The sequence below is a fragment of the Microtus pennsylvanicus genome, chromosome 11 (genome assembly GCF_037038515.1).
Source record: "Microtus pennsylvanicus isolate mMicPen1 chromosome 11, mMicPen1.hap1, whole genome shotgun sequence".
Classification (NCBI taxonomy): domain Eukaryota; kingdom Metazoa; phylum Chordata; class Mammalia; order Rodentia; family Cricetidae; genus Microtus; species Microtus pennsylvanicus.
In genome coordinates this window covers 7,500,519-7,525,261 of record NC_134589.1, presented here as the reverse complement: position 1 = coordinate 7,525,261, position 24,743 = coordinate 7,500,519, and the positions used below count along the sequence as shown (strand labels likewise).

Here is a 24,743-nt window from a genome sequence, read left to right as displayed (position 1 = left end):
CTTTTAAATAAATCTGAGACTGTGGGGACTTCTGAAGTTGGACTGTATGCAGTTTTGCATTGTGATATAGCTACAAAGCCTTTGGGGGTCTAGGGAAAGGAATGTGGTGGTTTGAATAGCTCCCAAAGGGAGATGGTACTATTAGAAGGTGTGACCTAGCTAGAGTCGGTATGGTCTTGTTGAATGAAGCATGTCAGTGTGGATGCAGGCTTTGAGGTCTCATATATGCTCAGGCCACACCCAGTGAGACAGACCACTTCCTGTTGCCTGCACAAGATGTAAAACTCTCAGCTGCCTCTCCAGGACCATGTCTGCCCACAGGCCCCCATGTCCCACCATGATGATAATGGACTAAACCTCTGAAACTGTAAGCCACCCCATTAAATGTTTTCCTTTATAAAAGTTGCTGTGGTTGTGGTGTCTCTTCACAGCAGTAGAAACCAACCCAAATAAGACAATATCATATAGATAAGGTTTTTTTTCAAACTCCCCAAGTGAATGGTAAAAACTGTAAACCCTCCAAACTTCAATACCACATCAGCTTCTCATTCTATTCACTTCTGTGGTCCCTACCTGCAGATATGAGAGCTAGCCTTAGCTGGGCCTATTGTCCACCATAGGCCACTGGGTCAGAGTTTCTACCCATTTCCCATGCTGTGTAGCATGATTAGTAAAAACCCAGAGACAGATATTGGGGTTCAACCTGAAGGTTAGAAAAGTAAAACAGCCAGCCATTGGCTCTTACCTCACTACCACTCAGTTTCTATGACAAACTAGTGTGGCTACTGGGATTAAAGGTGTGTGTCCCACTGCTTGATCTGTAAGGCTGACCAGTGGAACTGTTTTACTCTCTGATCTTCAGGCAAGCTTTATTTATTAAAATGCAAATGAAATATCACTACATTTCCTCCCTTTTGTCTAAAAAAATTATAACTAATATAAGAAAACTATATGCAACAAGTACAATGACTACATACATTATATTCAGGCAATAAATACATCAACAATGTCTAGTCCATTTGCATTTGACAAATTCAGAGAAAATACTCCACATCTACCCTAACTTGGTGAGTCCAAAATCTTGGACTAATTTACTTTCTATCATAACTTGATTTCTGCATCAGGTAAATCTTTTGTGTTTTGCTTGCCTAATTAGGACAGCGTACTGTCAGCAGTTGAGGCAAGGACATTTTCTTGTCCAGTGGTTTACTTTGGTTACAAAGAAAGTAAACTCCATATGGAGTTTCTTTGATGCCCATTATCTTCCCTGAAGTACATTTCCAATCAATAATTGATTGATTTCTGCATTAACTTGTACTAGAGGATGTAGCAGACCAGTATGGGATTGGATGTATGTTATGTATATGTATATGTATATGTATATGGAATGATGCCTATTCCTAATTATATTTTGTACCTGAATAAATAATAAAGTCAATTCTGCATCATTCGGTATAAATTTAATGGTTTCAATATGCAAAACAACTCTTTCTGTATATTGCGAATCAGTAACTATGTTGAGAAGTTTTTTTATTGTTTTTGTTTGTTTGTTTGTTTTTGGATTTTTCGAGACAGGGTTTCTCCGTAGCTTTTGGTTCCTGTCCTGGTTGTAGACCAGGCTGGCCTCGAACTCACAGAGATCCGCCTGCCTCTGCCCCCCGAGTGCTGGGATTAAAGGCGTGCGCCACCACCTCCTGGCAAGAAGTTTTTTTAAAATACCTTAGTACCATGAGGATAATATATAATTCCAATTTTTTGACAGAATCACAAGGGTTTAGTTCTACTTTACTTAAATTTTCTAATTTATAACCTTCCCTTCCTGATTTTCACTCTTTACTGATTTGCATCAGTATAGAATATAGGGGCTCCAGTTACTGGTGTATCCTGTACAATGTGAGGAAAGATTCTCTTGCTTTCAGGATAGTTGTTGTTAATCTCCCCAAAAAATTACTACAAGCTCTTTGCCAGGGTTCACTTTCTGCCCATACTTTGTTAATTTCATCACTGGTGAATGGTGCTACAGTTTCTACTGGGTCTACTCCTGCTAGTTGACGAAGCCTCGATTTTCCTTTTAGAATTAACTCAGAGACCTTTTCCATAAGTTTTTATTTTTTACTCAGTTTATGTGGTAAAAAGATCCATTCTAAGATAATTTCTTCCCTCTGCATTAAAATTCACTGTATCGGCGTAAATAAATGCAATGCAGATATTAAAGAATATTTACCACTTTAATGATAAACTTACAGAACCGAAGTTCCCGCGTGGCACAGCAGGTAGGAAGAAAAGGGCGGAGCCGCCTCCTGTGTGCCCATTTATCGGTAGGCATTCGTCCGAGGCAAACCCCGCCCCCTAAAGGGGCTGTCTTAACCCTACAATTCACTACAATATCACTACAAATCACTACAATTCTGTATCACACAGTAATATATTTTGATCATATTCTTTTCCTTCCCCCCAAGTCTTCCACGATCCTCTCCATCTTCCTACCTACTCACCTCTATGCTCTCTTTTCAAAAACAAAAAGTCAAAACAAGCAAACAAAAATACCACCAAGACAATAAGTACCAAAACAAAACAAAAACTTCACACACACACACACACACGCACGCACACGCACACGCACACGCACACACACACACACACACACACACACACACACAAAGACATGGGTCCATTTTGTGTTGGCCAACTTCTTCTGGGCATGGGGTTCCATCCTGGAGTGTAGTTGATATATCCAGGGACACTCTCTCAGAGAAAATGGACTTCCCTTTCCCAGTAAATGTCATCGCAGTAGCTGCTTGATCAGGAGTCGGACTTTGTGTCCATGTTCCCTTCTCCACTGGGCACTTTACACGTATGCAGATGTGCAAGGGGCATATGCAAGGTTTTCTGTACCCCGATATTAAGTCTCTGTGCCGATGCAATAAATTAGATCAGGCCAAATTAATAAAACCAGGCTTAATCTGAACAAAGCAATTCCCAAGTGGTCTCCAGGGGAAGGAGAAACCACTTGGCAGGTCTAGAGTGTCTTAAATACCCTATAGGAGTGGTCTTGAGCATCTCACGGGGAGGAGTTGCCCCTTGGTGGGCTTTCTGAGGGGTTTGGAGAGGGAGGAGGGGGAGCTGAGGCAGAGCTTCCACCCAAACAGCTTAGGCTATCCACGTATTTTTGGAAGGTGTGTGCTTGTTTGTGTGTAGGTGGAGTCTGTTGTTTCCCAGCTTCCCAGACCCGAAACAATCACACAGAATCTATATGAATTACAATACTGCTTTGCCAATATCTTAAGCATATTTCTAGCTAGCTCTTACATCTTTTAATTAACCCATTGTTATTATTCTGTGTATCTCTACAAGGCTGTGGCTTACCCGGTAAAGTTCTAGCATCTGTCTCCTCCGGTAGCTACATGGCGTCTCTCTGACTCTGCCTCCTTTCTCTCTCTATCTCTTCCAGCCTGACTATATTCTACCCTGCTATAGGCCGAAGCAGCTTCTTTTATTAACCAATGGTACTTATTTATAGCATACAGAGGGGAATCCCACACATTTGTGCGTGGGATTTTCTGTGAATATGGAAGCATCCTTGCAGATTGGCTCTCTTGGTGTAGGACACCCTTATGGCTTAAGGTGTTGAGATGTTCTCTTACTCAGTTGGTCCAGGACTAGTCTTGAGTGCACCAGATGTCCAGCACAGGCATGGCCCTGTCCACTGAGTCATCCGGGTCTGGTATTCCATACTGCCCTAGTGACTTGGGCAGGTCCCTCCAGAGCTTCCCAGAGCCTCGGTTTCCTTGTCTGTAAGGTGGGGATGGTGGTTCCCAGCTCTCATCACCACCTGTTATTAGGAAATTGATTCTTTAGTTTGTTATGGTGTTTGTTTTCCGAGGCAGGATCTCACGGTGGATTCCAGGCTGGTCTTAGCATCTTCCGGCTTCAGCTTGTGGAAGCTGCAACTGCACTAGTGTGGGTACTACACCAGAGCTGCCGTGAGAGGATGTCCCTCCCCTCTGCATCAGCATGAGTTACTGTGACCATTGCTGTGACCAAAATACCAGAGGAGACACAACTTCAGGAGGGAAGTATTACTGGGGAAGCTGGGTCTCTCTTTTGAGGTTTTGGTTTTGTTAATAAAGAGTTTAGAATCAGACTCAAAGGGCGATTTCATTAGAGCTTAAGAGAGAAACAATAGAGCAGGGAAACTGTAAATCTTAGACTAGGGAGGTGGAGAAGGAGGAGAGAGCCGGACCTCTTCTCTTGGAGTGAGAACCTCCAGAGTGTCAGGGAGCGCATGCCCAGGCTTTGGTCCATATCTGAAAGGAAAAGAGGTGGAAAGAAGAAAAGGCAAAGATTCTTTTGTCAAGAGTTAGGAGCTGCATGTCAGAAGCTGTGTAGCCTTGTCTTATAGAAGCTTGGCAGCAGTGTGTGTGTGTGTGTGTGTGTGTGTGTGTGTGTGTGTGTGAGAGAGAGAGAGAGAGAGAGAGAGAGAGAGAGAGAGAGAGAGAGAGAGAGAGAACAACAGGGGGTAGGGGAGGGAGCTTGACTAAAGAAAGGGCTTCTGGGAAGGAAATGGGAATAATGAATCCTCCCCTCTCCTAGGCAATGTCTTTAGGTGACTCAGATTTCTTGGTGATGGTTGTGGTGTATGTGTGAGGTGTGGACTCTTGGCTGGGTGACTAATAGGCCCAGTTGGATTAACTCTTAACAGGAGGAGAACGTAGACCATAATGTTTTGGAGCTTTACCCAAAGGCAGGTATATAATGCTTAGATTCTGTTCTTTTGGCTGGGAGGAAGTAGCTTGGCCTTACTGGGCCTCAACTAAACCCAGGAGCCTCCACTTTTTCGTGTGGTGATTTAAATTCTAAAGAGTAGCAAAATATACAGGATAATTTTTGATTGCTGATTATGTGTGTGGGGCCCAGCCCCCCGTGGGTAGTACCATTCCTAGGCAGGTGGTCCTGGGCTGTGAAGAAAGGTGGCTGAGCAAACCAGGGGAGCAAGGCTAGATGTAGCATTTCTCTGTGGACTTGGCATCAGTTCCTGCCTTGACTTCCCTTGGCTATGGACTGGAACCTGGAACACCCCCCAACCCTGCCCCAAGTTGTTCCTGGTCAGTAAGAGAAAGCAAACCAGGATCATTTTTTAGAGACCACGTGACATTTCGCAGTCCCTGGGAGGATGAACATCTCCTCTCTAATCGGGATTAGAACAGGAGATTGTGTTTAACTGGAGCATTGATGGATGCAGGGAATTAAAGTGGGGAATGGAGAGACAGGCTGGCCATAAGTAGAGATGGCTAAAGGGGCAATCCAGGACGAGGGAGGGAGGAGGCCTCATGTTACCCTGGAGGGTAACCAGGTGCCTAGGACAGGTGAGGCAGGGTGGGTCCCAAGAGGTATGTCTGTGACCCCAGAAGAAAAGTCAGGAGACTGTGTGCTTGAAATGGTGGAAAGAGGGAGAAGGGCCCAGGCCGGAGAGACGCTCTGTAGGTTGATTTAAAAACTTGGCTAATTTTCCTTTCTGAAAATTTCCAACATATATAAAAGTAGGAAAATGCAGTGAACCTGCGTGGGGCTGCTCTTCAGCTTCAACAGGATGCGTCTATGCTCAGTTCTGCTCAATCTCAACTCTATTCACTTCAGCTCTCCATAGACTTTTGTGTGAATCCAAGGCATGGTGCTAGGCAATGACTACCTTAGTGGGGGAGTTCTGTGGCCTTTTTTTTGGGGGGGGGATTGATGGCCCTCACCCCCGGTCTTATTTTGTGTTGTTTATTATAACAAGTTGTTTTGGGGCTTGATATTTGTTTACTTTTTTTTAAAAAAAAGTTTTTAGACAGGTTGGCTTTTAACCATACCCTTACTTTTCAGCTTCCCAAGTCCTGGGATCACAGACATGTGGCACCTTGCCTTGCTGACTATCCCTGGCCTGGTGAGTGTCTTGAGGGCATAAGACCAACCCTCCAGGTCATCTCCTCCTGATATAGCACCCTATGTGTTCACCAAGAGCAGCTGACTCTTGCTGTACTGATGTAGAAGAAAGTCAAAATGATAGAATTGGTATTATAAAGGACTTACTAATGGATCTTCTTAGGAGACAGTAAGTCACACAGTGGAATTTAACTAAGGAGCGCGGCCTCTAAAACACCCCAAAGATGCTGGGCAGTGGTGGTGCATGTCTTTAATCCCAGCACTTGGGAGACAGAGGCAGGAGGATCTCTGTGAGTTAGAGGCCAGCCTCATCTACAAGAGCTAATTCAGGACATGCTCCAAAACTACAGAGAAACCCTGTCTAAAAAAAAACTACAACAACAACAAAAAAAAAACAACCCCCCCCCCAGAAAACAACAAAACAAAAACCAAAAAAAACCTAAAAAAACCCCAAAGATAAATAGTGTAACAGGCCTGTAACATGAATTCTAATTTGCCTTAATAATAAAAGCCCAGAGAAGCAGAACAGCCAGCTACTAGTATTTACCTCTACCTCACCTCAGACCAAAATGGTTATTCTGTTTCTACAAATCCTCAGACTGCATCTCTGACTGAATTCTCAGACTGCACTGAGCTCCTGTCTCCTCCTGCCTTTTATTTCTCTCTCTGCCCAGCCATATCACTCCTGTCTCCAGTTCCCTAGTGCTGGGATTAAAGGCATGGGATCCCAAGTGCTGAGATCACCTTTATGTGAGCTCTATTTCTCTTTTAGACAGTTTTACTCTCATGTAGCCTAGGGTGGCTTTGAACTCACAGAGATCCATCTGCTTCAGTCTCCTGAGAGCTGGAATTAAAAGCATGTACCACCACTGCCTGGACTCTATAGCTAACTAGTGGCTTAGCTCTGCACTTTGTTCTTCAGGCAAACTTTATTTGTTAGATTACAAACAAAATCTCACTCCACAGGCCTGTTAGAAATGAGCAAAACCTAGGATGCTAGGGTGTGAATGCGTCCTCGCCAAGTCATTAGACTCTGATTCCCATGACGAAGGAGAATAGCTCTGTCTCACAACCGGCCTCTAGGTTTTTCCCAAACCAAAGAAATATCTCTAAGGGGCAGCTGGAGGTAGGGGCGGATATGGTGTAAGGTTGCTACTACCGTTAAATACAGATCTGCCATTAAATCCTTTGGGCTCTCATCAGGAAAGCCATAATTCTGGCAGGTGGACAAAATCACCCCAGGCAACAACTGTTCGAACAAGAACAACTCCGATGTACTTAAAACATAATTCTGGCACTATGTGATATCTTTGCTGTGTAAATCTCCTAGCTGCCTAAGTGGCCAGAATTGTAGTCTCCTGTCTCTGTTTTCGTTGTTCCAAAGGTCACCTGGGTCAGGACCCGAAGGAGATTTAAGGTTGACAGCGGATGCAGAATGCACAATCCAGGGTGCATATAACAGTATATACACCAAGTAACAGAATCTGCTGCGGGATGATGCGCATTAGTGGAGAGCCAGGGAAGTGCTATACAAGAGTTCTTCCTTCATCTCTAAGTGTGTGGACTGATTTTCAATAGGAAAGTAAATTATTCCATAACAGGGTAAAGGAAGCCTACCCCTATCTATGTGTGTGTTCTTTGATCTATGGCCGCTCCACTGGCAGGCTGTTTTTCTGCCCTGATTCCTCTCTGCTAGGTTGACAAATACAGTAACTTTACATTTCAGAACAAAACAAAAAACAAAACAAAACACGACATTAGTGTGAGTATGTCCCCTACATCGCCAGGGACATGCTTAAACTAAGAAATTATTTATTTTCTTAGTATATTTCCCTGACATTCAAATTGAATCAGGACTCTGGCCTTCATTTTGTTGCAGCTAAATCTAGTCATGATGTTTTCACAGAAGCCTGCAGTGCAAAGCCCCTGACCTAGCATTGTTTCTTAGAGTATGGTCCTCAGCCGGTCCTCAACCTTGGCAAGGCTGGGTTCAAAGTGAAAGACTGCAGGCATTTAGAATGCAGAGCCCACGTCCTTCTAAAGGAAGCTGTTGACCTTGAGGATAAAGCCACTGACCTTCGGAATGTAGCCTGTAATGACCTCTGACACTCAGCACAAGGGCCCTGTTGCTCAGTTAGGGCTTAGGACCCGTGACAAAAGATGTAGACTACATTAAGTACGTCAGAACTGGTACAAAGTGTCCCTTAGGTAGGGTGTCTGTAGCCTCCCCTAGGCTTCCAGGGCCGTGTGTATGTGTTTTGCATTGACTTTGGCCCTGGGCTTTGCATTTGAGGCCTTGGGGCTCTGTTTTTGCCCGCCCGCACCTGTTTCTGCGCTCATTGAAGTCTGTGAACCAGAGACTTTATTCTCCAGGCAGGATTCGACGGTTGCGGGGGGCGGGGCCTGGAGGTGGAGGCCACGTGTGCTGGAACTAAGCAGGAAGTGACAGCGGGAGTGGAGCCCGGCGAGCCAGTGGCTTTCGGGGCTGATGGAAGTGGAGAGGGGGCTGGAGAGGGCACCCTAGTGAGTCGCCTTTTCTCTCCTTCAGGCCCGGGGTCCCTGGCAGTCACAAGAGTGTGCAGCGGCCTGGAGATGGCAAAGGGTTGCCCTGGGGAACGCAGGTCTTGGAGGAGCAGCAGGGGGCTGTGGCAGGTGGCAGAGGAGGGAGGGTGTTCGGGTCCCTTCTGCTCCACCCTAGGATGAGCTGGAGACAGAGATCTGCGGCCCCTCTGTGCACAGCCAAGGGCCACTTCATTCATTCTTTCATGGTGGCGTGTAGGGGGAACGAGGGATCGCTGGGAGCCAAAGGCAGCAGTTCAGAGGTCCGGTCCCTCCCACTCCCCGCTGCAGCTGGTCTGGGGAGGCCTGAGAGTGGCGGGGTGCTTGGTAGAGAACTTTTTCACATTCGTGCTGGCAGCTCAGCGCCTGTCTCCAGGGCACCTCTGCTGGAGCCTGGCCTGCGTGTTCTGTGTGAGCTCACTGAAGCCAGACTGTGCCTGACTGTAACTAAACCAGCATCTCGAAAAGGGGGAGGCAACGGGTTTAAAAGAGGAGGGGAAACAAAACAGAACAGAACAGGCCTGAAGGAAATGTACTGGCTTTATAGGAGGTGGCTGCTCTGTGTGCAGTGAAAACGCACAGATGGGTGATATCATTTTTGAAGTTAGGATGGGCGGAGGATGGTCCTCTCTTCTGGTCACTGGTCCACTTTATGATGCTAATAGCCGGCCCTTGAGGGAAGTCCGGAGCAGACTGCCTGGCATGATATGGAAGTGTGATTGGCATGTCCTGTTCCTAAGAGCATATTGGGACAGCCGGTGCCAGTCTCCTATAGGGTAGGCCTCACTAAACCATTGGTAGTGTAGAAACTGGTCTGGATTTATGCACTTAGCTGTGTGCAAGAATTCCCCATGGAGGATAAACCTGGCGTGCTAGCACACCTGTAACCCCAGCATTTGGGAGGTGGAAGCTGGAGGGTTGGGAGTTCAAAGTCATCCTCTGCTATACAGGAAGTTCCAGGCTCCATTAAAAACAAACCGGAACTAAGTAGCTCCCTCCCCAGGGGACCAGAACTAGTGGCCCTCCACTGCCTTTGAGTAGCCAGAGTTTTCAGTGAATGGAAGAAACCTCTCCAAGGGGTGCTGGGCTCGCCTGTCATTAATGCTGTTGCTGATGGACAGATGGACCGGGTATGGCTTCAGTCTAATACGTTCTGCTTAGGAGAGGATTGTCTTATCCCACCAGCCTCCATGATCACCCACAACTCCCTTCTGTTTGATTTTTGCTGGGGTAAATGAGGATTTTTTTTTTTTAACCAGTAGCTGTCAAAAGACACAGGTACTTTGTGGATAGCAAGGATTGAGGGGATGTTAGCTTGGTGTCTGTTTTTGTAACCTGTTAACATTTTACTCACCAGCAACTGGGAATGATCATTGTATTAGTGGTCCAGTGAGGGGCTCAGTTTAGAAACAGTTGCAAGTCCCTCTCATTTTTTTTTGTTTTATTTTTTTAGACATAGGATCTCACCATGGAACTCTGGTTGGCCTGAAACCCACTATGTACTGGCCTCAAACTTGCAGAGATCGGCTTGCATTGGCTTCTGCGTGCTGGGACTAAAGACATGTGTCACCGTGGCTGGACTTGGGGGATGGCTAATTGTTTGCTTGCAGTTATTTCTTTTTTAGTTGTTAATTTGTGCAGGCCACTGTCTTGAGTGCCTCCCTCAGGGGTGTTCAAACTGCACCCCAGGATAGAGACGAGTACAGCCAAGTACAAAAAGTAAACTCACTTGAACATGGTGAGATTTGGGAGAGGATGCATTTTCAATCTGCCTTTTAATTTGCTTATGTAGTGTTTGTCTGTGGGACTTGTGTCTCCCATGGTGCAAATGTCAGAGGGCAGCAAGTTGGTGCTTTCCCTCATGTGAGTATTGGGAATTAGACTCAGGTTGTCAGGCTTGGTGGAGCTTTTGTTGTTATTTGATTGCACGGTTCTCATACAGCAGTGTCCTGTTGAAATGGTAAAAGGTTGCATATATTTGGAATCTGAACCCACTTGGTGGTTTTACCTTAGACCTAGCACAGGGGCCCAGCTGGGCTCCTCTGAGCCCACACCCTTTCCTGAGTGTGGATTGGGTACAGGGCCCTGTCCACAAGTTGCCATGGTTTCCTCTAAGGTCAGCAGTGGGAACATCTTCAGCCCTTGATATGCAGGCATGGAATTCCTGGCTGCTCAGCACTGAGGGAGCCAAGCCAGGTGGGGCCAGGTCCAGTCCTGTGGGTGCTGGAGAGGGAAAGGGGAGCTGAATGAGGCCTTTCAGCTGAGGCCCCACACCTAGTGTGTGCCAGGGCACAGGGCTGCTTCTCAAGTGGACTTCCTTGCTTTGGAACTTTCCACAGGAGAAGCCTGACGCTATCGCTTCAGAGCTAGGAGGGGGTGGGCTGACTATGGCCTCAGTGCTGAGCATGGCTAAGTCTGAGGAGGTTCTCTGGACCCACGCAAGAGAAGCCCTTTCTTTTCTTGGTGGGCCATGCTGCCGCGTCACCGTCAAGAGTGCTGAGCTTCAGGGCAAGCGCCGCTCATAGTTTTATTTCTTTGTGCTCTCTGGTTCTCCTGTCTGGGTAAGCTAGCTCCTTCTCATTCAGCAAGTAGTTCCCAGGGGGTGCCCATGCCCCTTTTCACAAGGCCTTGGCAAAGCGTGGTCTCCATCCTCAAGCAGTTTAGGATAGAAGAGATGAAGGAGGCAGACTCCTATAGAGAGCAGCAAGGATATGTGTTTGGACACGCTGGGGGATTGTGGAATGTTTTATCACAGAGCTGGCATCAGGTGGGCCTCAGAGGAGACTCTTGGGTTCAGAGGGTAGGAGCCATGGAGGGAAGGCATCCCTGAAGGGGCTTATGGGAGCAAAAACATGGAGGTACGGCTGTCTGGGTCTGTAAAGATGCTATAATGAACTGAGTTGAATGGGAGTGTGGCCCCTATACGGGCATTGTTGGACTTTGGCTCGGAGACTCCATGGAGGAGTGAAGGGCTGTCAGTGGAATTTCTCCTGTGTTTAGCCAGGAGCCTGGCTCGGGGAGCCGGGAAGGCGTGAGTAGGAATCAGATGGAATTTAGAGGGAATTTGAGCTAGAGGCTCACATTGGCAGGGACTGGGACGAAATGGCGGGCAAGGGCAGGTGCATGGAATGAGTGGGGAAGGCTGTGGCAGGATCTCGATGGCCCCTTCCCTCCACCTTGTGCAGCTCAGACTCTTCATGCTTCTCTCTTGAGCAACTTCCCAGTACTGCAGCCTCTTGGGAGGGCTTTCTGGCCTCTTTCTCCCTGTGTTCTCAGGTCGCTTTTTAAAGTTATTTGACTTTTACTGTTCCTGGAGCCCGGATGCAAGGCTGCTTACTGCATTGGGGCGACTGGAAGGTACACACCACCTACTCTGATGGAAAGCCCCGTAGGCAGGGGTTTGGGGCATGCATATGTCACTTTCAGGGCCCCTCAGCATTTGACTCTCTTGTTCTGTACACAGCTGTATCCAGCATGCTGCAAGGCTACAGCTCCGTGTTCCAGGCCTTGCTGGGGACCTTCTTTACCTGGGCAATGACTGCTGCCGGAGCAGCTCTTGTGTTCGTATTCTCCAGTGGGCAGGTGAGTTGCTTCCTTTCTGGAGGTTCACAGGGACCCTTTGTGAGCTCCGAAACTGTCCCTCTTCTGCACAGCGATTGGCAGCGGCCACACGGGCAGTTGGTGAGGTGGCAATGTTCTCTTACCTCCTTGTTTTCTCTCTGTCCCCTTACTAGGTCAGGAGGTAGGCACCTGTTGGTGGCACACAAGCCACACATTGTTTTGCCCTCACCTGCCTCTGGCACCCCAGCTCAAAAGGGCGTGGCACGGAGTGACTTGCTATTTCGCCTCCATTAACTTGCTGCCTCATTCCGAGCTTCCATCTAATTTCCTGCATGCCTGGAGCAGGGTGTACTGTGCAGGATCCCAGCTGATTAGGTTTCAGATGGAACTGCCCTCCCTGTGGCCTTGAGTTAGTTAGACAATTGGTTAGTTAGACCTTGCGGGGAGGAAGAGAGCTGCTTCTCTTCTACCCTCCCCGCCCAGGGCATTTCGTTCCTCCCCCTTGGCTAAATATTGACAGGCTCACCTCCTTAACCCCTGCAGACTTCTATCTGCCTACCTCTATTCCCGAATGAATACAGGTAGTCCCACTCCCTCATTTTCTCTTCCGACATCATGTAAGCCCACCCTTACCTCAAATGCATCCTCTCTTAGGTGAGTACAGATAAACTCCTAGCCCATATGCATACTGTGTCTGTCCAGCCCTTGCCCCACACGTCCTACGGATAGCCCCCAGTACCTCCATTCATTCTCATGTCGTACATTCTGGCCCCACATTCTCACGAGATCTCCTGTATCTTCCTGTCCTTCTTCCTCTACACTCATCCTTACATCCTCCTCTGCCCTCAACATACACCCTCCCACACTCTATACCACAGGTATAGCCCATACCCACCTCTTATGCCTGAAATTCCACTCTCCTCCAACCCTGCCATCTGCAGCCCCGGGTCACTCATGGCTCTCTTGAAGAATATAATTCTTGCTTTGCTCGGGGCACTTGGAGATGCTGTAAGGGTGGCCCATGAGAGAGCCCTGGATCTAGAAAGGAAAACTCTAGAAAAGTCAGTGTCTCAGGCCCCATGTGTTATAGACCAGTTTGACAGGTACTGGCTTCAGCAATAAGGTACCGCCTCCCACACTGCTGCCTCCACCTTAACTGGGGAGGCTGGTTGGCCCAAATCTATCATGTGGAGACTTGGATCTCAAATTACACAACCAGGAACTATAAGGCACCCAAGATCTCGGTGTATAAGACACCTAGTTAGGTCAAATTCACAGATAGAAAATGGCCCTTGCCAGAAGCTGAGAGGAGTGGGAGGGAGTGAGAGGGAGGTTGCTGAGTGGGCACAGAGAAGCCTTGTGTGCAAGGACCACTGTCTCACTTAGCATGGTGTCCATGAGGTTCATCCACACTGTCCCAGAATGGGGCATCTTCCCTTTTTAATGCTGAAGACCATTACATTGTATGTGCAGACCACAAGAGATTGTCTACTGTATGCGATGGACGCAGAGTAAATTGGAACAGATGTGCACATTTTATACCTATGCAGTTCATTATTTTATAAAGGCCCATGAATCTGGGCCGAGATCAAGTGACAGCTCCTCATATTTTCTTCAGGATCCTTCCCAGTTACTACCCTGATCTGGACTTCCATTCCATGTATGATACCCTGACTGTGTCCCGTGTCCCCCACAGGGTAGATGTTCCCGTCTGGGTGCTGTTGTGAGATGCTAGCCTCACGTAGCGTTTACTGTTTGGTGTCTGGCTGAGTTCACCCTGTTCAGTTCCCAGTCTACCCACTGCTTCTGTCTGTTGTGTATATGTGTCTATGCCTATCTATCCACACATGCATGCACACAGTGTGTTCTTTGTGCATGTAACGTGTGTGCGTAATTTCTTCACCCTGTGGTAGTTGGTTGTCCTCCTCGCTGTATCTGTCTTTCTGTGGGTGGGACTTGGTGTAGTTTCTGGTTTTGGGGTCTTATGAACAGTGCACAATGTTCATGGGTTTGGTGATTCCCAGCATGCATTTCTGTCATTTCTCAATAGTGGCATGTGTACTGTAGTCGACTGCCATTAGTCCCACCACATGGCTTTCTGTGTGACATGGTTGTGCCAGTTTATGTCCCAGCCTCTGTGACCATTTTGGTTGCTTCTTATGTTCCTTACCAGCCCTTGGTCATTTCCACATTTTAGATCAACTACATACTAAAGGCGTAGGGGTGCTGGGTAAGAGAGAATGAGTGGCCCGTGCACCCCAAGACCCCCTCCCCCTGCCAAGGATACTTCTGATTGACTCTGGACTGGATGGAATGTTTAGCTGATTCCTGTCACACCCCACCCCCCTTGGCCCGTTCTGTAAGACTGGAGGTCACCACCAGCTTAGGAGTAGGCCAGTGACTCCTTTGGGTTGTGTGGCACTGTTCCGGCTGAGGCACATCATCATGACCGTCATCATGTCCTTGGAAACTGAAACATCTCACTTTTTCATTTTCAGAGGCGGATCTTAGACGGAAGTCTGGGCTTTGCTGCAGGGGTGAGTCGCTTCTAGTGGGTGAAGTGTGTTGATCCTAACCTTTGCCTCCCCGGGGCTGCCAGCCCCTCACATAGTCCAGATGTGCTTCCTATGAGAGCTGACACCTCCTCCTGTCGCTGACTGTGTGAATTTCCCGGCTTATTCGGTACTCTCTACTCTTTAGATGGAGAAGAGACTTAAAAAATAAGATAACATCCGGGGAGGGCCTAGCCTGATAAATAACATGAATTAAACATCTCCTTTCTCTCTTCTTGAAGGACTTTTTAAAGGATTTATTTTTATTTTGAATCATGTAATGTGCGGGAGGTGGGGTAGGGGGTGGTCGTGGTATATGCAGGTCCCCCTTAGGTCAGCAGTATCCAATCTCACTGGAGCTGGAGTTCCAGAAGGTTGTGAGACTCCTCTTGTGGGTGCTGGGAATCAAACTTGTCATCTGTAAGAACAGTATGTATGCTTGCCTGCTTCACCGTCTCTCCAGCCCCGGGACTTTTTATTTTTGGTACTCTGAAGCAACAAGAAAAAAAAATCATAATCTATATCCTCAGTACACATCACCCACCTGCAGCCGTGATTGACATTTGGCAAATCTCATCCCATCTGTCTCCCTGCAGCCTTCTTGGGAGCTCAGAATGTTTTATGAAAGCAAATCCAGATCCATGTAATTTCACCTGGAAATTCAATATGTATCTGAAACTGAGTGACTTCTTGTGAAACCATAATCAGTATGCCACCGTCACACCTACCAAAATGCAAACAGTAATTCCTTGCTGTCATCAAATGCTCAATCCGTGTTCACATTCCCTCTGTCTTTCCCAAGTGACCTGTAAGATTATTCTGCAGGAGCTGGGATCCACAGAAGATTTGTTGGCCATGTTTTCTGACTCTCTCAAGCCTTCCCCTATCCCATATCCTAAGCTGGTAATTTGTTGGAGAAACTAGGTCTTTGTTTCTAGAACGTTCTACATTTTGGGTTTGGTGGATTCCTTTCCTGTGGTGTTTACCACTTGTTCATTTGCTGATCTCCAGCCAAGAGTTAATTCACCTAGAAGCTTAATTCCTATTTGACTTTTCTTTAAAAAGTATTTGCATGAATTTGTGTTTGTGTGTGAGCATACCTGTGCCATAGCGCACATGTGGGGGTTGCAGGGTCTTTTGCAGGTCATGTCCTCCTTCCACCGTATGTGACCCGAGGGTCAGACTCATGTCGTTAGGCCTGGAGGAAAACTCCTTTCCCACTGAGCCATTTCGCACTCCCAGGTTTTATTTCCCAAACATGGGTACTTCACGGTGGTGGGGTAGACTCCCAACTGCATGGCTGTATCAGCCAGCGCATACTGTGAGCTTTCTCTCTTAGTCCGGCAGAGCTCGGTTCCCATTTGCTGTCTCTATAGTCCACTGATATGGGAAAACTTGTCTTAGGGTGGGACCTCACTGACATCGCCTGAGTCTGAGCTGTCACATAAGGGTCTGTCCTCAGGGAACACAGAGATCCTCAAGCTTTTGTAGGTACATAGAGAGCAGTAGCCGTTTCTAGGCTGTCAGCTTGCATACACTCCTCTCCATAAAGCTGTTCTGCCTAAGAATGCTCTGGAAGCTGGCTCTCCTTTCCAGCCTCCCCTAGGAAGATGCCCTCTGCCTATTCTCTTGTCTCCCAGCAGCAAAAACACTCCTGGCACAAATTGAGATTTAGGGTGATGTAATTCCCTTTGAGGTGAATGCCTCCAGTGACCTACGGACCCCTCATAAAGCCCCACTTCTCAAAGGTTCTGTTACCGCACAGGAATGCCACCCTAGAGACCCAGCCTTAAACTTATGGACCCTTGACGGCCTCTCCCATAGCAGCTTGGTAGGACTCTGAGCTATCTGCTGAGGGTTCCCATATGAGAAGCTGGTGTGTTGTAATGTGTGAAGATGCTGAGGGGCAGGGTCCTTCTCCAGCCACTGTCCCCAGACTCACCTCAGGGTCCGTGGTACTACTGTTAAGTGAACGATCGGGACCCTTCAGGTTGGCGTAAGGCAGCCTTTCACGTCTCTGTTTGTGGACTCAGCCTGACTCTCATGGCTCCCAAAGGCCAGTGATTTCTGAAGGCTCACGGGTACCACGGTGGCATCTCTGTCCCCAGCTTTCCCCTGGCCCTGCTCGGTCTGTGCAAGCATGGTGGAGGGTGGCCTGACCCATGCTGCTAGGCGAACAATCTATGGCGAGAAGAGGGGCACCGAGGCACAGCAGGAATGAACCACTCAGAGAGAAGATAGATTGTTGCTGTTATTATTGTATGTTTTCTCTATGATTTCACACTCAGGCTTCCTTTGTGACTCTCAGCAGTGTGGGGGAGGGAGTGATTTATATCACCCCTCCTCCACAGTGCGGGGATGTAACAGTGTTTATCTCGGGGGAAGAGCTCCTTGCTTTTTCTTGCCCTGCTGAGTGTCAGGGTGGAGTGTTTCCTAACCGAGTGGCCCTGAGACCTTCCTCTGGAGTCTCTCGAGTAGCCACCACCCATCTCCTGCCTTCATCTATTTCTCCCTGTCTTGCTTGTACTGGTGCCTAGTTAGTATGTACGGTGCCTAGTTAGTATGACTACCACCAGTCTGTATTCCTGTCACCCCCACTCTCATCCTGCTGCCCCACTTTGGAGGCCTGGGCCTATTGTACAAATTAGCTGGAATGCTCTTCTTGGGGATGTAATCCTTGACGAGGATGACTCCCGTTGTCCTTGTAAGGAGAGTGATGTGAAGATGAGAAAAAGCTAAAATGGTCCAGAGATGGGATGTGGCTCAGTTGAAGAGCATTTACCTAGCATGTGCAAGGCCCTGGGTTCAATTCCCAGCATCTCCCTAAAACAAAACACCTAGAGATTCAGGTTACATGGCCGTGTATATGTTTGAGTCACCCCATCTTTGTAGTTTCTCTGTAGGAACTGGTAGATGCCTAATAGCTGCTCCTTTAATGTGATTGGCTCAGGCAGGTTCTCACAAGATGCTCCTTTAGCATTATGGGGTTGGTTGCACCTGTCTGTCCATCCATTCACTCACCCACCCATTCATCTGGCATCTGGTGGAAGCCTGTTCTTCTCTATTTACTGTGATGAGTGCAGGGCAGCCGAGGGACAAGAAAACACTTGTGTCTGTCAAGAAGTTGTAATCTACTGGCAGGGGTGTGCCAACCAGTCTGGTGGGCTAACTCCATCTGCTACCTGTTCTTATGAATAGAGACAATGCACCAGAGCAAGCCACACCCACACGTCCCAGTGCCCTCGGCTGCTTTCGCATCGCAACAACAGCACTCGCAAAGACACAGCTATTTGTTCTTTGGACTTTAAGAAAAGTTTGCTGGCTCCTGAGGTGATGTGGGGGGCTGGGAATTCAGAGCCTGGTGCCTATGTGAATAGCCGGAAAGGAGAGGACCACAGCTCTGTTCTGTTGGGCCCAGCTGTGGGTTCCAGAATGTACCCTGGAATGTCTTGGGAGCAGACGGTTTCCTGGGAGATGCCTGGCCTGTGTGATCCTGCAAAAGAGGCTTGGTGTTTCTTTCTTCTTTTGCTGAGGGTCCTGTGCAGACAGGAAGGCTTTGTAGTGTAGTATGCTGACTTACATGGACTCATACACCATTCTTCATGCTATTAAGACCCAGTGTTTCAGAGCTAGAGAGCTGGTCCAGTGGTTAAGAATGTGCGTTGCTCTGCAGAAGACCCGGGTTTGGTTCCCAGTACCTGCATGGGATGACTCATATCTACTGTAACTCCAGCTCCAGGGGCTCTGACTCTTCTGCACTCCATGGGTACCCATGCTCACACATACACACCCACATGGAGACACAGGCATACACATAATTAAAATAGAGTAATAAATATTAAGAAAGGACACCGTCTCCAGTGCTGGTCAGGGCAAAGGTGCTGTGACGGCAGATGTTGATTGGAAACTTCATGGGATTTAGACTCAAAAGGAGGCAAAGCTCTGGGTGTGTCTGTGAGGGATTTCTCTGGTAGGTTAACTGAAGGGGGACGAGGAACCCTCCATGTTTACAGCACCATTCGTAGACCAGGGCCCCAGGCTGAATAAAGGAGAATCAAGCTGAGCAGCAGCGGTCATCTCTCTCTGTCCCTAGCTGTGGAAGCCGTGTGACTGGCCACATCATGTTTTTGTTGTCAAGACGACCCCCACCGTGATAGACCATATCCCCTTAGACCGTAAGCCAGACTGAACCTCCTTTAGGTTTTCGTCTGGGATTGTGTCACAGCCACAAAAAGAATATCTAGTCCAAGCGAGATTTTGAAAGCAAGCTCCTGTCTCAGCATAAACCCAGTTTAGCTTTACAGCTGCCTTTAGTAGCCCTGGCCTAGAAGTCTGAGGCTGCCTGACCTGGCATCTTTGGCGGTTGTGTTAAGCAGCCCTCTGGCTTTGAGTATGTCACCTTCACTATGACACAGTGGTCTCCACCCTGGTTGCATGTTGCAATCACTTGGGAAGCTTGTATTAAATTTTTAAATCACGTCTATCTATCATCTATCTATCTATCTATCTATCTATCTATCTATCTATCTATCTATCTATCTACCTACCTACTATCTATCATCTATCTATCCATCCACCTATCTATCTATCTATCTATCTATCTATCTATCTACTATCTATCTATCTATTTATCTATCTATCTATCTATCATCTATCTACTATCTATCTATCTATCTATCTATCTATCTATCTATCTATCTATCTATCTAGTCTGATGGGGGAAGCATGAGTGGAGGTCAGAGGCCAACTTGCCGTAGTCAAGTCTCTCCTTCTACCATGTGGATCCCAAGGGTCAAACTCGGGTCCTTAGGGTTGGTGGCAAGCACCTTTGCCCACTGAGTCTTGCTTGCCTTCACCTGGAGAGCTTTCATCTTGCCCTGCTTGCAGTTCCCTGAAGAATGCCAGCCAGCACCAGCGTGTGTGGCCAGTGGCAAGGATTTTCAGTCTCCTGGGGATCACATTCTAATGAAGGGAGGGCTGCTGTTCAGAGAAATCAAACTCCCCTCAAAATCACCAGTGCCTGTGAGGCTACGAATTGAACTGAGTCACCCTCAGGGTTAGGATCTTGCTTAGGGGTTCCAGGCATGGAAGACAGGGGCCTGAACTGTGTGGGAGAAGAAACTCCTTCTCTACTGCAGCCCTGCCTGCTGAAGGCCCATTACATCCGTCGTGAACTTGCTAGAGGATTGGCTCCCAACTGTCAATCTAGCCTGGCAAAGTGGGCAGTTGCCTTACTCCTGGTTCATTTCCAGTCAAGCAGGCGATAGTGGACAGCCACCGGTTGGGAACACAGGCTCCTCTTTTTTTATTTGACTCTTGCAAAAGAAAGACAGGAGGCAGGAGCTTGGGAACTAGAACTGGGGCTGAAATCCCACTTGGTGCCTGAATGCTTGTTGGATTACATACTGCCTGTGAAACATCACAGGACTGGCTGGGACTCGTGGGAGTCAGCCCTGGCATCAGACAGGGCAATGCTTCACTGGATCCAGACAGATGGCAGGGGCCTAGATTGTTCCCCAAGACTTTTGTGAACCAAGAGTCCATATTTTAAAAACCTAATTGAATGTTTAGCTGGCTTGTTATAGACCTATCTGATCTCAGTGTCTTCTGCTGCATTTGAATAATCACGGGTTCCTGGCATCATTTTCCTTGGGCGTTTTCATCCCAATCCTGTTGAAAAGCATTATGTTAAACATCACATCTCTTGAAAGATGTTCCTAACTGACTACACAGGATCAGGTGAGGTTGCCTCACGTCTGTCCTTTAGAATCTCTAGGACAGGGGCAAATCTCTGTACGTTCTTAACTGCTTCGTGGAGAGGCTGCTGCTGAACCATGCACAATCACTTTTTAGCGTCAACTAGCACACAAGAGGAACACCGGCCAGTAATCTATGCCTTGTAAGGGGCCGGTGTCATTTGCCAGACTGTCAAATATGTGTTCAGTTTGCAAAATAGCCATTGTTTTTTTCCTTTGGAGTGTGGAGCAAAGTTGTCTTCAGACCAGTCAGGCCCTCATCTAGTGAGTGTCTACTGTGTGCAGAGCATTATGAAGAGTAAGCAAGGAAGTGATACTCTAGCTAGTTCTGCAAGAGTCTCAGGGTCTCTTGGGACAGAAATTACTTTTACCCATAGTGAAACATGAGCCAGATTAGTATGTGGTAGTTAATGAGATGATGAGCAGAAGGTATTGGGGAGCTAAAGGTGGCTTCACGGGTAAAGGTCAGGAGGGAAGACAGGTTTTGACAGGTGGGGATGCTGCAGGGGGAGGACGAGGAAATGAGTTACAGGCAGCATAGATGACAGCATGGAAGTGCTATGTATGGAAAATTCAGGGGTGGAAGGACTGGGGAGATGATGGCTCACACAGGGGAAGGACTGGGGAGGTGATCGCTCACACAGGGGAAGGACTGGGGAGGTGATGGCTCACACAGGGGAAGGACTGGGGAGGTGATGGCTCACACAGGGGTGGAAGGACTGGGGAGGTGATGGCTCACACAGGGGAAGGACTGGGGAGGTGATGGCTCACACAGGGGAAGGACTGGGGAGGTGATGGCTCACACAGGGGAAGGACTGGGGAGGTGATGGCTCACACAGGGGTGGAAGGACTGGGGAGGTGATGGCTCACACAGGGGAAGGACTGGGGAGGTGATGGCTCACACAGGGGAAGGACTGGGGAGGTGATGGCTCACACAGGGGAAGGACTGGGGAGGTGATGGCTCACACAGGGGAAGGACTGGGGAGGTGATGGCTCACACAGGGGAAGGACTGGGGAGGTGATGGCTCACACAGGGGAAGGACTGGGGAGGTGATGGCTCACACAGGGGTGGAAGGACTGGGGAGGTGATGGCTCACACAGGGGAAGGACTGGGGAGGTGATGCTCACACAGGGGAAGGACTGGGGAGGTGATGGCGCACACAGGGGTGGAAGGACTGGGGAGGTGATGCTCACACAGGGGTGGAAGGACTGGGGAGGTGATGGCTCACACAGGGGAAGGACTGGGGAGATGATGCTCACACAGGGGAAGGACTGGGGAGGTGATGGCTCACACAGGGGTGGAAGGACTGGGGAGGTGATGGCTCACACAGGGGAAGGACTGGGGAGGTGATGGCTCACACAGGGGAAGGACTGGGGAGGTGATGGCTCACACAGGGGAAGGACTGGGGAGGTGATGGCTCACACAGGGGAAGGACTGGGGAGGTGATGGCTCACACAGGGGAAGGACTGGGGAGGTGATGGCTCACACAGGGGAAGGACTGGGGAGGTGATGGCTCACACAGGGGAAGGACTGGGGAGGTGATGGCGCACACAGGGGTGGAAGGACTGGGGAGGTGATCGCTCACACAGGGGAAGGACTGGGGAGGTGATGGTTCACACAGGGGAAGGACTGGGGAGGTGATCGCTCACACAGGGGAAGGACTGGGGAGGTGATGGCTCACACAGGGGTGGAAGGACTTGGGAGGTGATGGCGCACACAGGGGAAGGACTGGGGAGGTGATGGCTCACACAGGGGAAGGACTGGGGAGGTGATGGCTCACACAGGGGAAGGACTGGGGAGGTGATGGCTCACACAGGGGAAGGACTGGGGAGGTGATGGCTCACACAGGGGAAGGACTGGGGAGGTGATGGCGCACACAGGGGAAGGACTGGGGAGGTGATGGCTCACACAGGGGTGGAAGGACTGGGGAGGTGATGGCTCACACAGGGGTGGAAGGACTGGGGAGGTGATGGCTCACACAGGGGTGGAAGGACTGGGGAGGTGATGGCTCACACAGGGGTGGAAGGACTGGGGAGGTGATGGCTCACACAGGGGAAGGACTGGGGAGGTGATGGCTCACACAGGGGAAGGACTGGGGAGGTGATGGCTCACACAGGGGAAGGACTGGGGAGATGATGGCTCACACAGGGGAAGGACTGGGGAGGTGATGGCTCACACAGGGGAAGGACTGGGGAGGTGATGGCTCACACAGGGGAAGGACTGGGGAGGTGATGGCTCACACAGGGGAAGGACTGGGGAGGTGATGGCTCACACAGGGGAAGGACTGGGGAGGTGATGGCTCACACAGGGGTGGAAGGACTGGGGAGGTGATGGCTCACACAGGGGAAGGACTGGGGAGGTGATGGCTAACACAGGGGAAGGACTGGGGAGGTGATGGCTCACACAGGGGAAGGACTGGGGAGGTGATGGCTCACACAGGGGAAGGACTGGGGAGATGATGGCTCACACAGGGGAAGGACTGGGGAGGTGATGGCTCACACAGGGGAAGGACTGGGGAGATGATGGCTCACACAGGGGAAGGACTGGGGAGATGATGGCTCACACAGGGGTGGAAGGACTGGGGAGGTGATGGCTCACACAGGGGAAGGACTGGGGAGATGATGGCTCACACAGGGGAAGGACTGGGGAGATGATGGCTCACACAGGGGAAGGACTGGGGAGGTGATGGCTCACACAGGGGAAGGACTGGGGAGGTGATGGCTCACACAGGGGAAGGACTGGGGAGGTGATGGCTCACACAGGGGTGGAAGGACTGGGGAGGTGATGGCTAACACAGGGGAAGGACTGGGGAGGTGATGGCTCACACAGGGGAAGGTCTGGGGAGGTGATCGCTCACACAGGGGAAGGACTGGGGAGGTGATGGCGCACACAGGGGAAGGACTGGGGAGGTGGCTCAGTTGGAAAAAAACTTGCTGTGCAGGAAGTTCTATCTCCAATCCTTCTGTAAAAAACCAGGTGTAGCGGTGCTTGCCTGTAATCCCAGTGCTGGGGAGCTGAGCTCCGGATCCTAGTGAGAAACAGGCTGATCGGAGGGGCCTGAAGAGATGGTTCAAAGGTCAAGAGCACCTGCTGCTCTTCCAGAGACCAGTTCAGGTCCCAGCAACCACCTGTAACTCTAGCTGCAGGGGATCTGCTGCCCTCTTCTTTATGGGCTCTGCACTCACACACACATACACGGACACAGACACAAGCACATATATACATAGCACACCTTATTAAAGCCTTATTAAATAACAAGCCTTATTAAAAAAGCAAAATAGATGGCTCCTGAGGAAAACAATCAAGATTGATGTCTCCACCTGTGTGTCCACACATACCCACACCTAGAAACATGTGATCATGCTCATTTGTGTGTGTATATATATATGTGTGTGTATATGTATGTACACACATACACACACACACACAGAGAGAGAGAGAGAGAGAGAGAAGAGAGAGAGAGAGAGAGAGAGAGAGAGAGAGAGAGAGAGAGAGAGAGAGAGGAAGGGGAAGAGGAGGAGGAGGAGTACAAGAAGGAATATACAGGGGTGGTGTTGGGTTTGGCTGGTGTATAGCTCCGGAATAACTGCCTGGAGCCCAAATCCAGAAAATCTGAGTTGCTATGGAAAAGCACTGGTCCTTTCTTTAGATAGACAGGGAATCCCTGGGGTCTTGGGGATGGGGAGAAGAGCAGAGCTATATTTTGGGGAGCATGCAGGGGAACTGCAAAGGTGAGGGGAAGTTACAGGAAGATAAAACTAGAGCTTGAAAGTCCAGAGCGAGCTCTAAGGGTAGTCCTGCCTTCAGGCTCAGAGAGTTGATTGACAGGTGTCTGAAGGTGAGGGTGGCCAAAGAGATTGTGTTTCTGGTGTCTCCATCTGGCTCATGGGTAGAGGGGGAACCTATCAGAATGAGGGGGCTCTTCCACTCATTTGAGTGAGTTTGTACTTTGGAATCTGCATATGTTGGGGTGGTCTCCATGGCAACCAGACACCTACAGTTTACAGTGTTGGTGGTGATGTTTCTCCCGCTGCTCTGCTGTTGGTGATTCCTGTCTGTTAAGATTAGATTTGACCCAGGAGTGAGGCTTGGAACACAGTGGCCTGGGAAAGAAATCTCCCTTCTGCAGCACTGTGGAGAGCGTGACTGGAAAGATCTGTGGGATCAGGAGTCAGGGGCAGTTCTTCACTGCTCTGCCCCTACAGGATTCCCTTTTCCTTTCTGCTCCAAAGGTCATCATGTTTGTCTTCCAGGCAGTTAAATGGCAGTGGGGCAGGGAAGGGGACATTCCCTGCAAGCCCCAAATAACAGCTCTCGGTATTTCATTGACCAGGACTTGCTCACGTGATCAAATCTAACTGCAAAGACAATTAGGAGACATGGTCCTTT

The 24,743-nt window shown here is 49.0% G+C and overlaps 1 protein-coding gene across 8 annotated transcripts in view; it reads left to right on the top strand.

Moving 5' to 3' along the window:
• Nucleotides 1-24,743, top strand: part of Slc39a11 (solute carrier family 39 member 11) — a 441,076-nt gene that overhangs the window by 84,609 nt on the left and 331,724 nt on the right. For 2 of the 8 annotated variants that reach the window (XM_075990005.1, XM_075990002.1), the window contains exons 1-3: nt 8,331-8,448; nt 11,948-12,066; nt 14,544-14,582. In XM_075990005.1, coding sequence (XP_075846120.1) covers nt 11,959-12,066; nt 14,544-14,582 — 147 coding nt within the window. In that variant the 5' untranslated portion in view covers nt 8,331-8,448; nt 11,948-11,958. The other 6 variants (XM_075989998.1, XM_075989999.1, XM_075990001.1 and 3 more) reach the window with 4 other exon arrangements.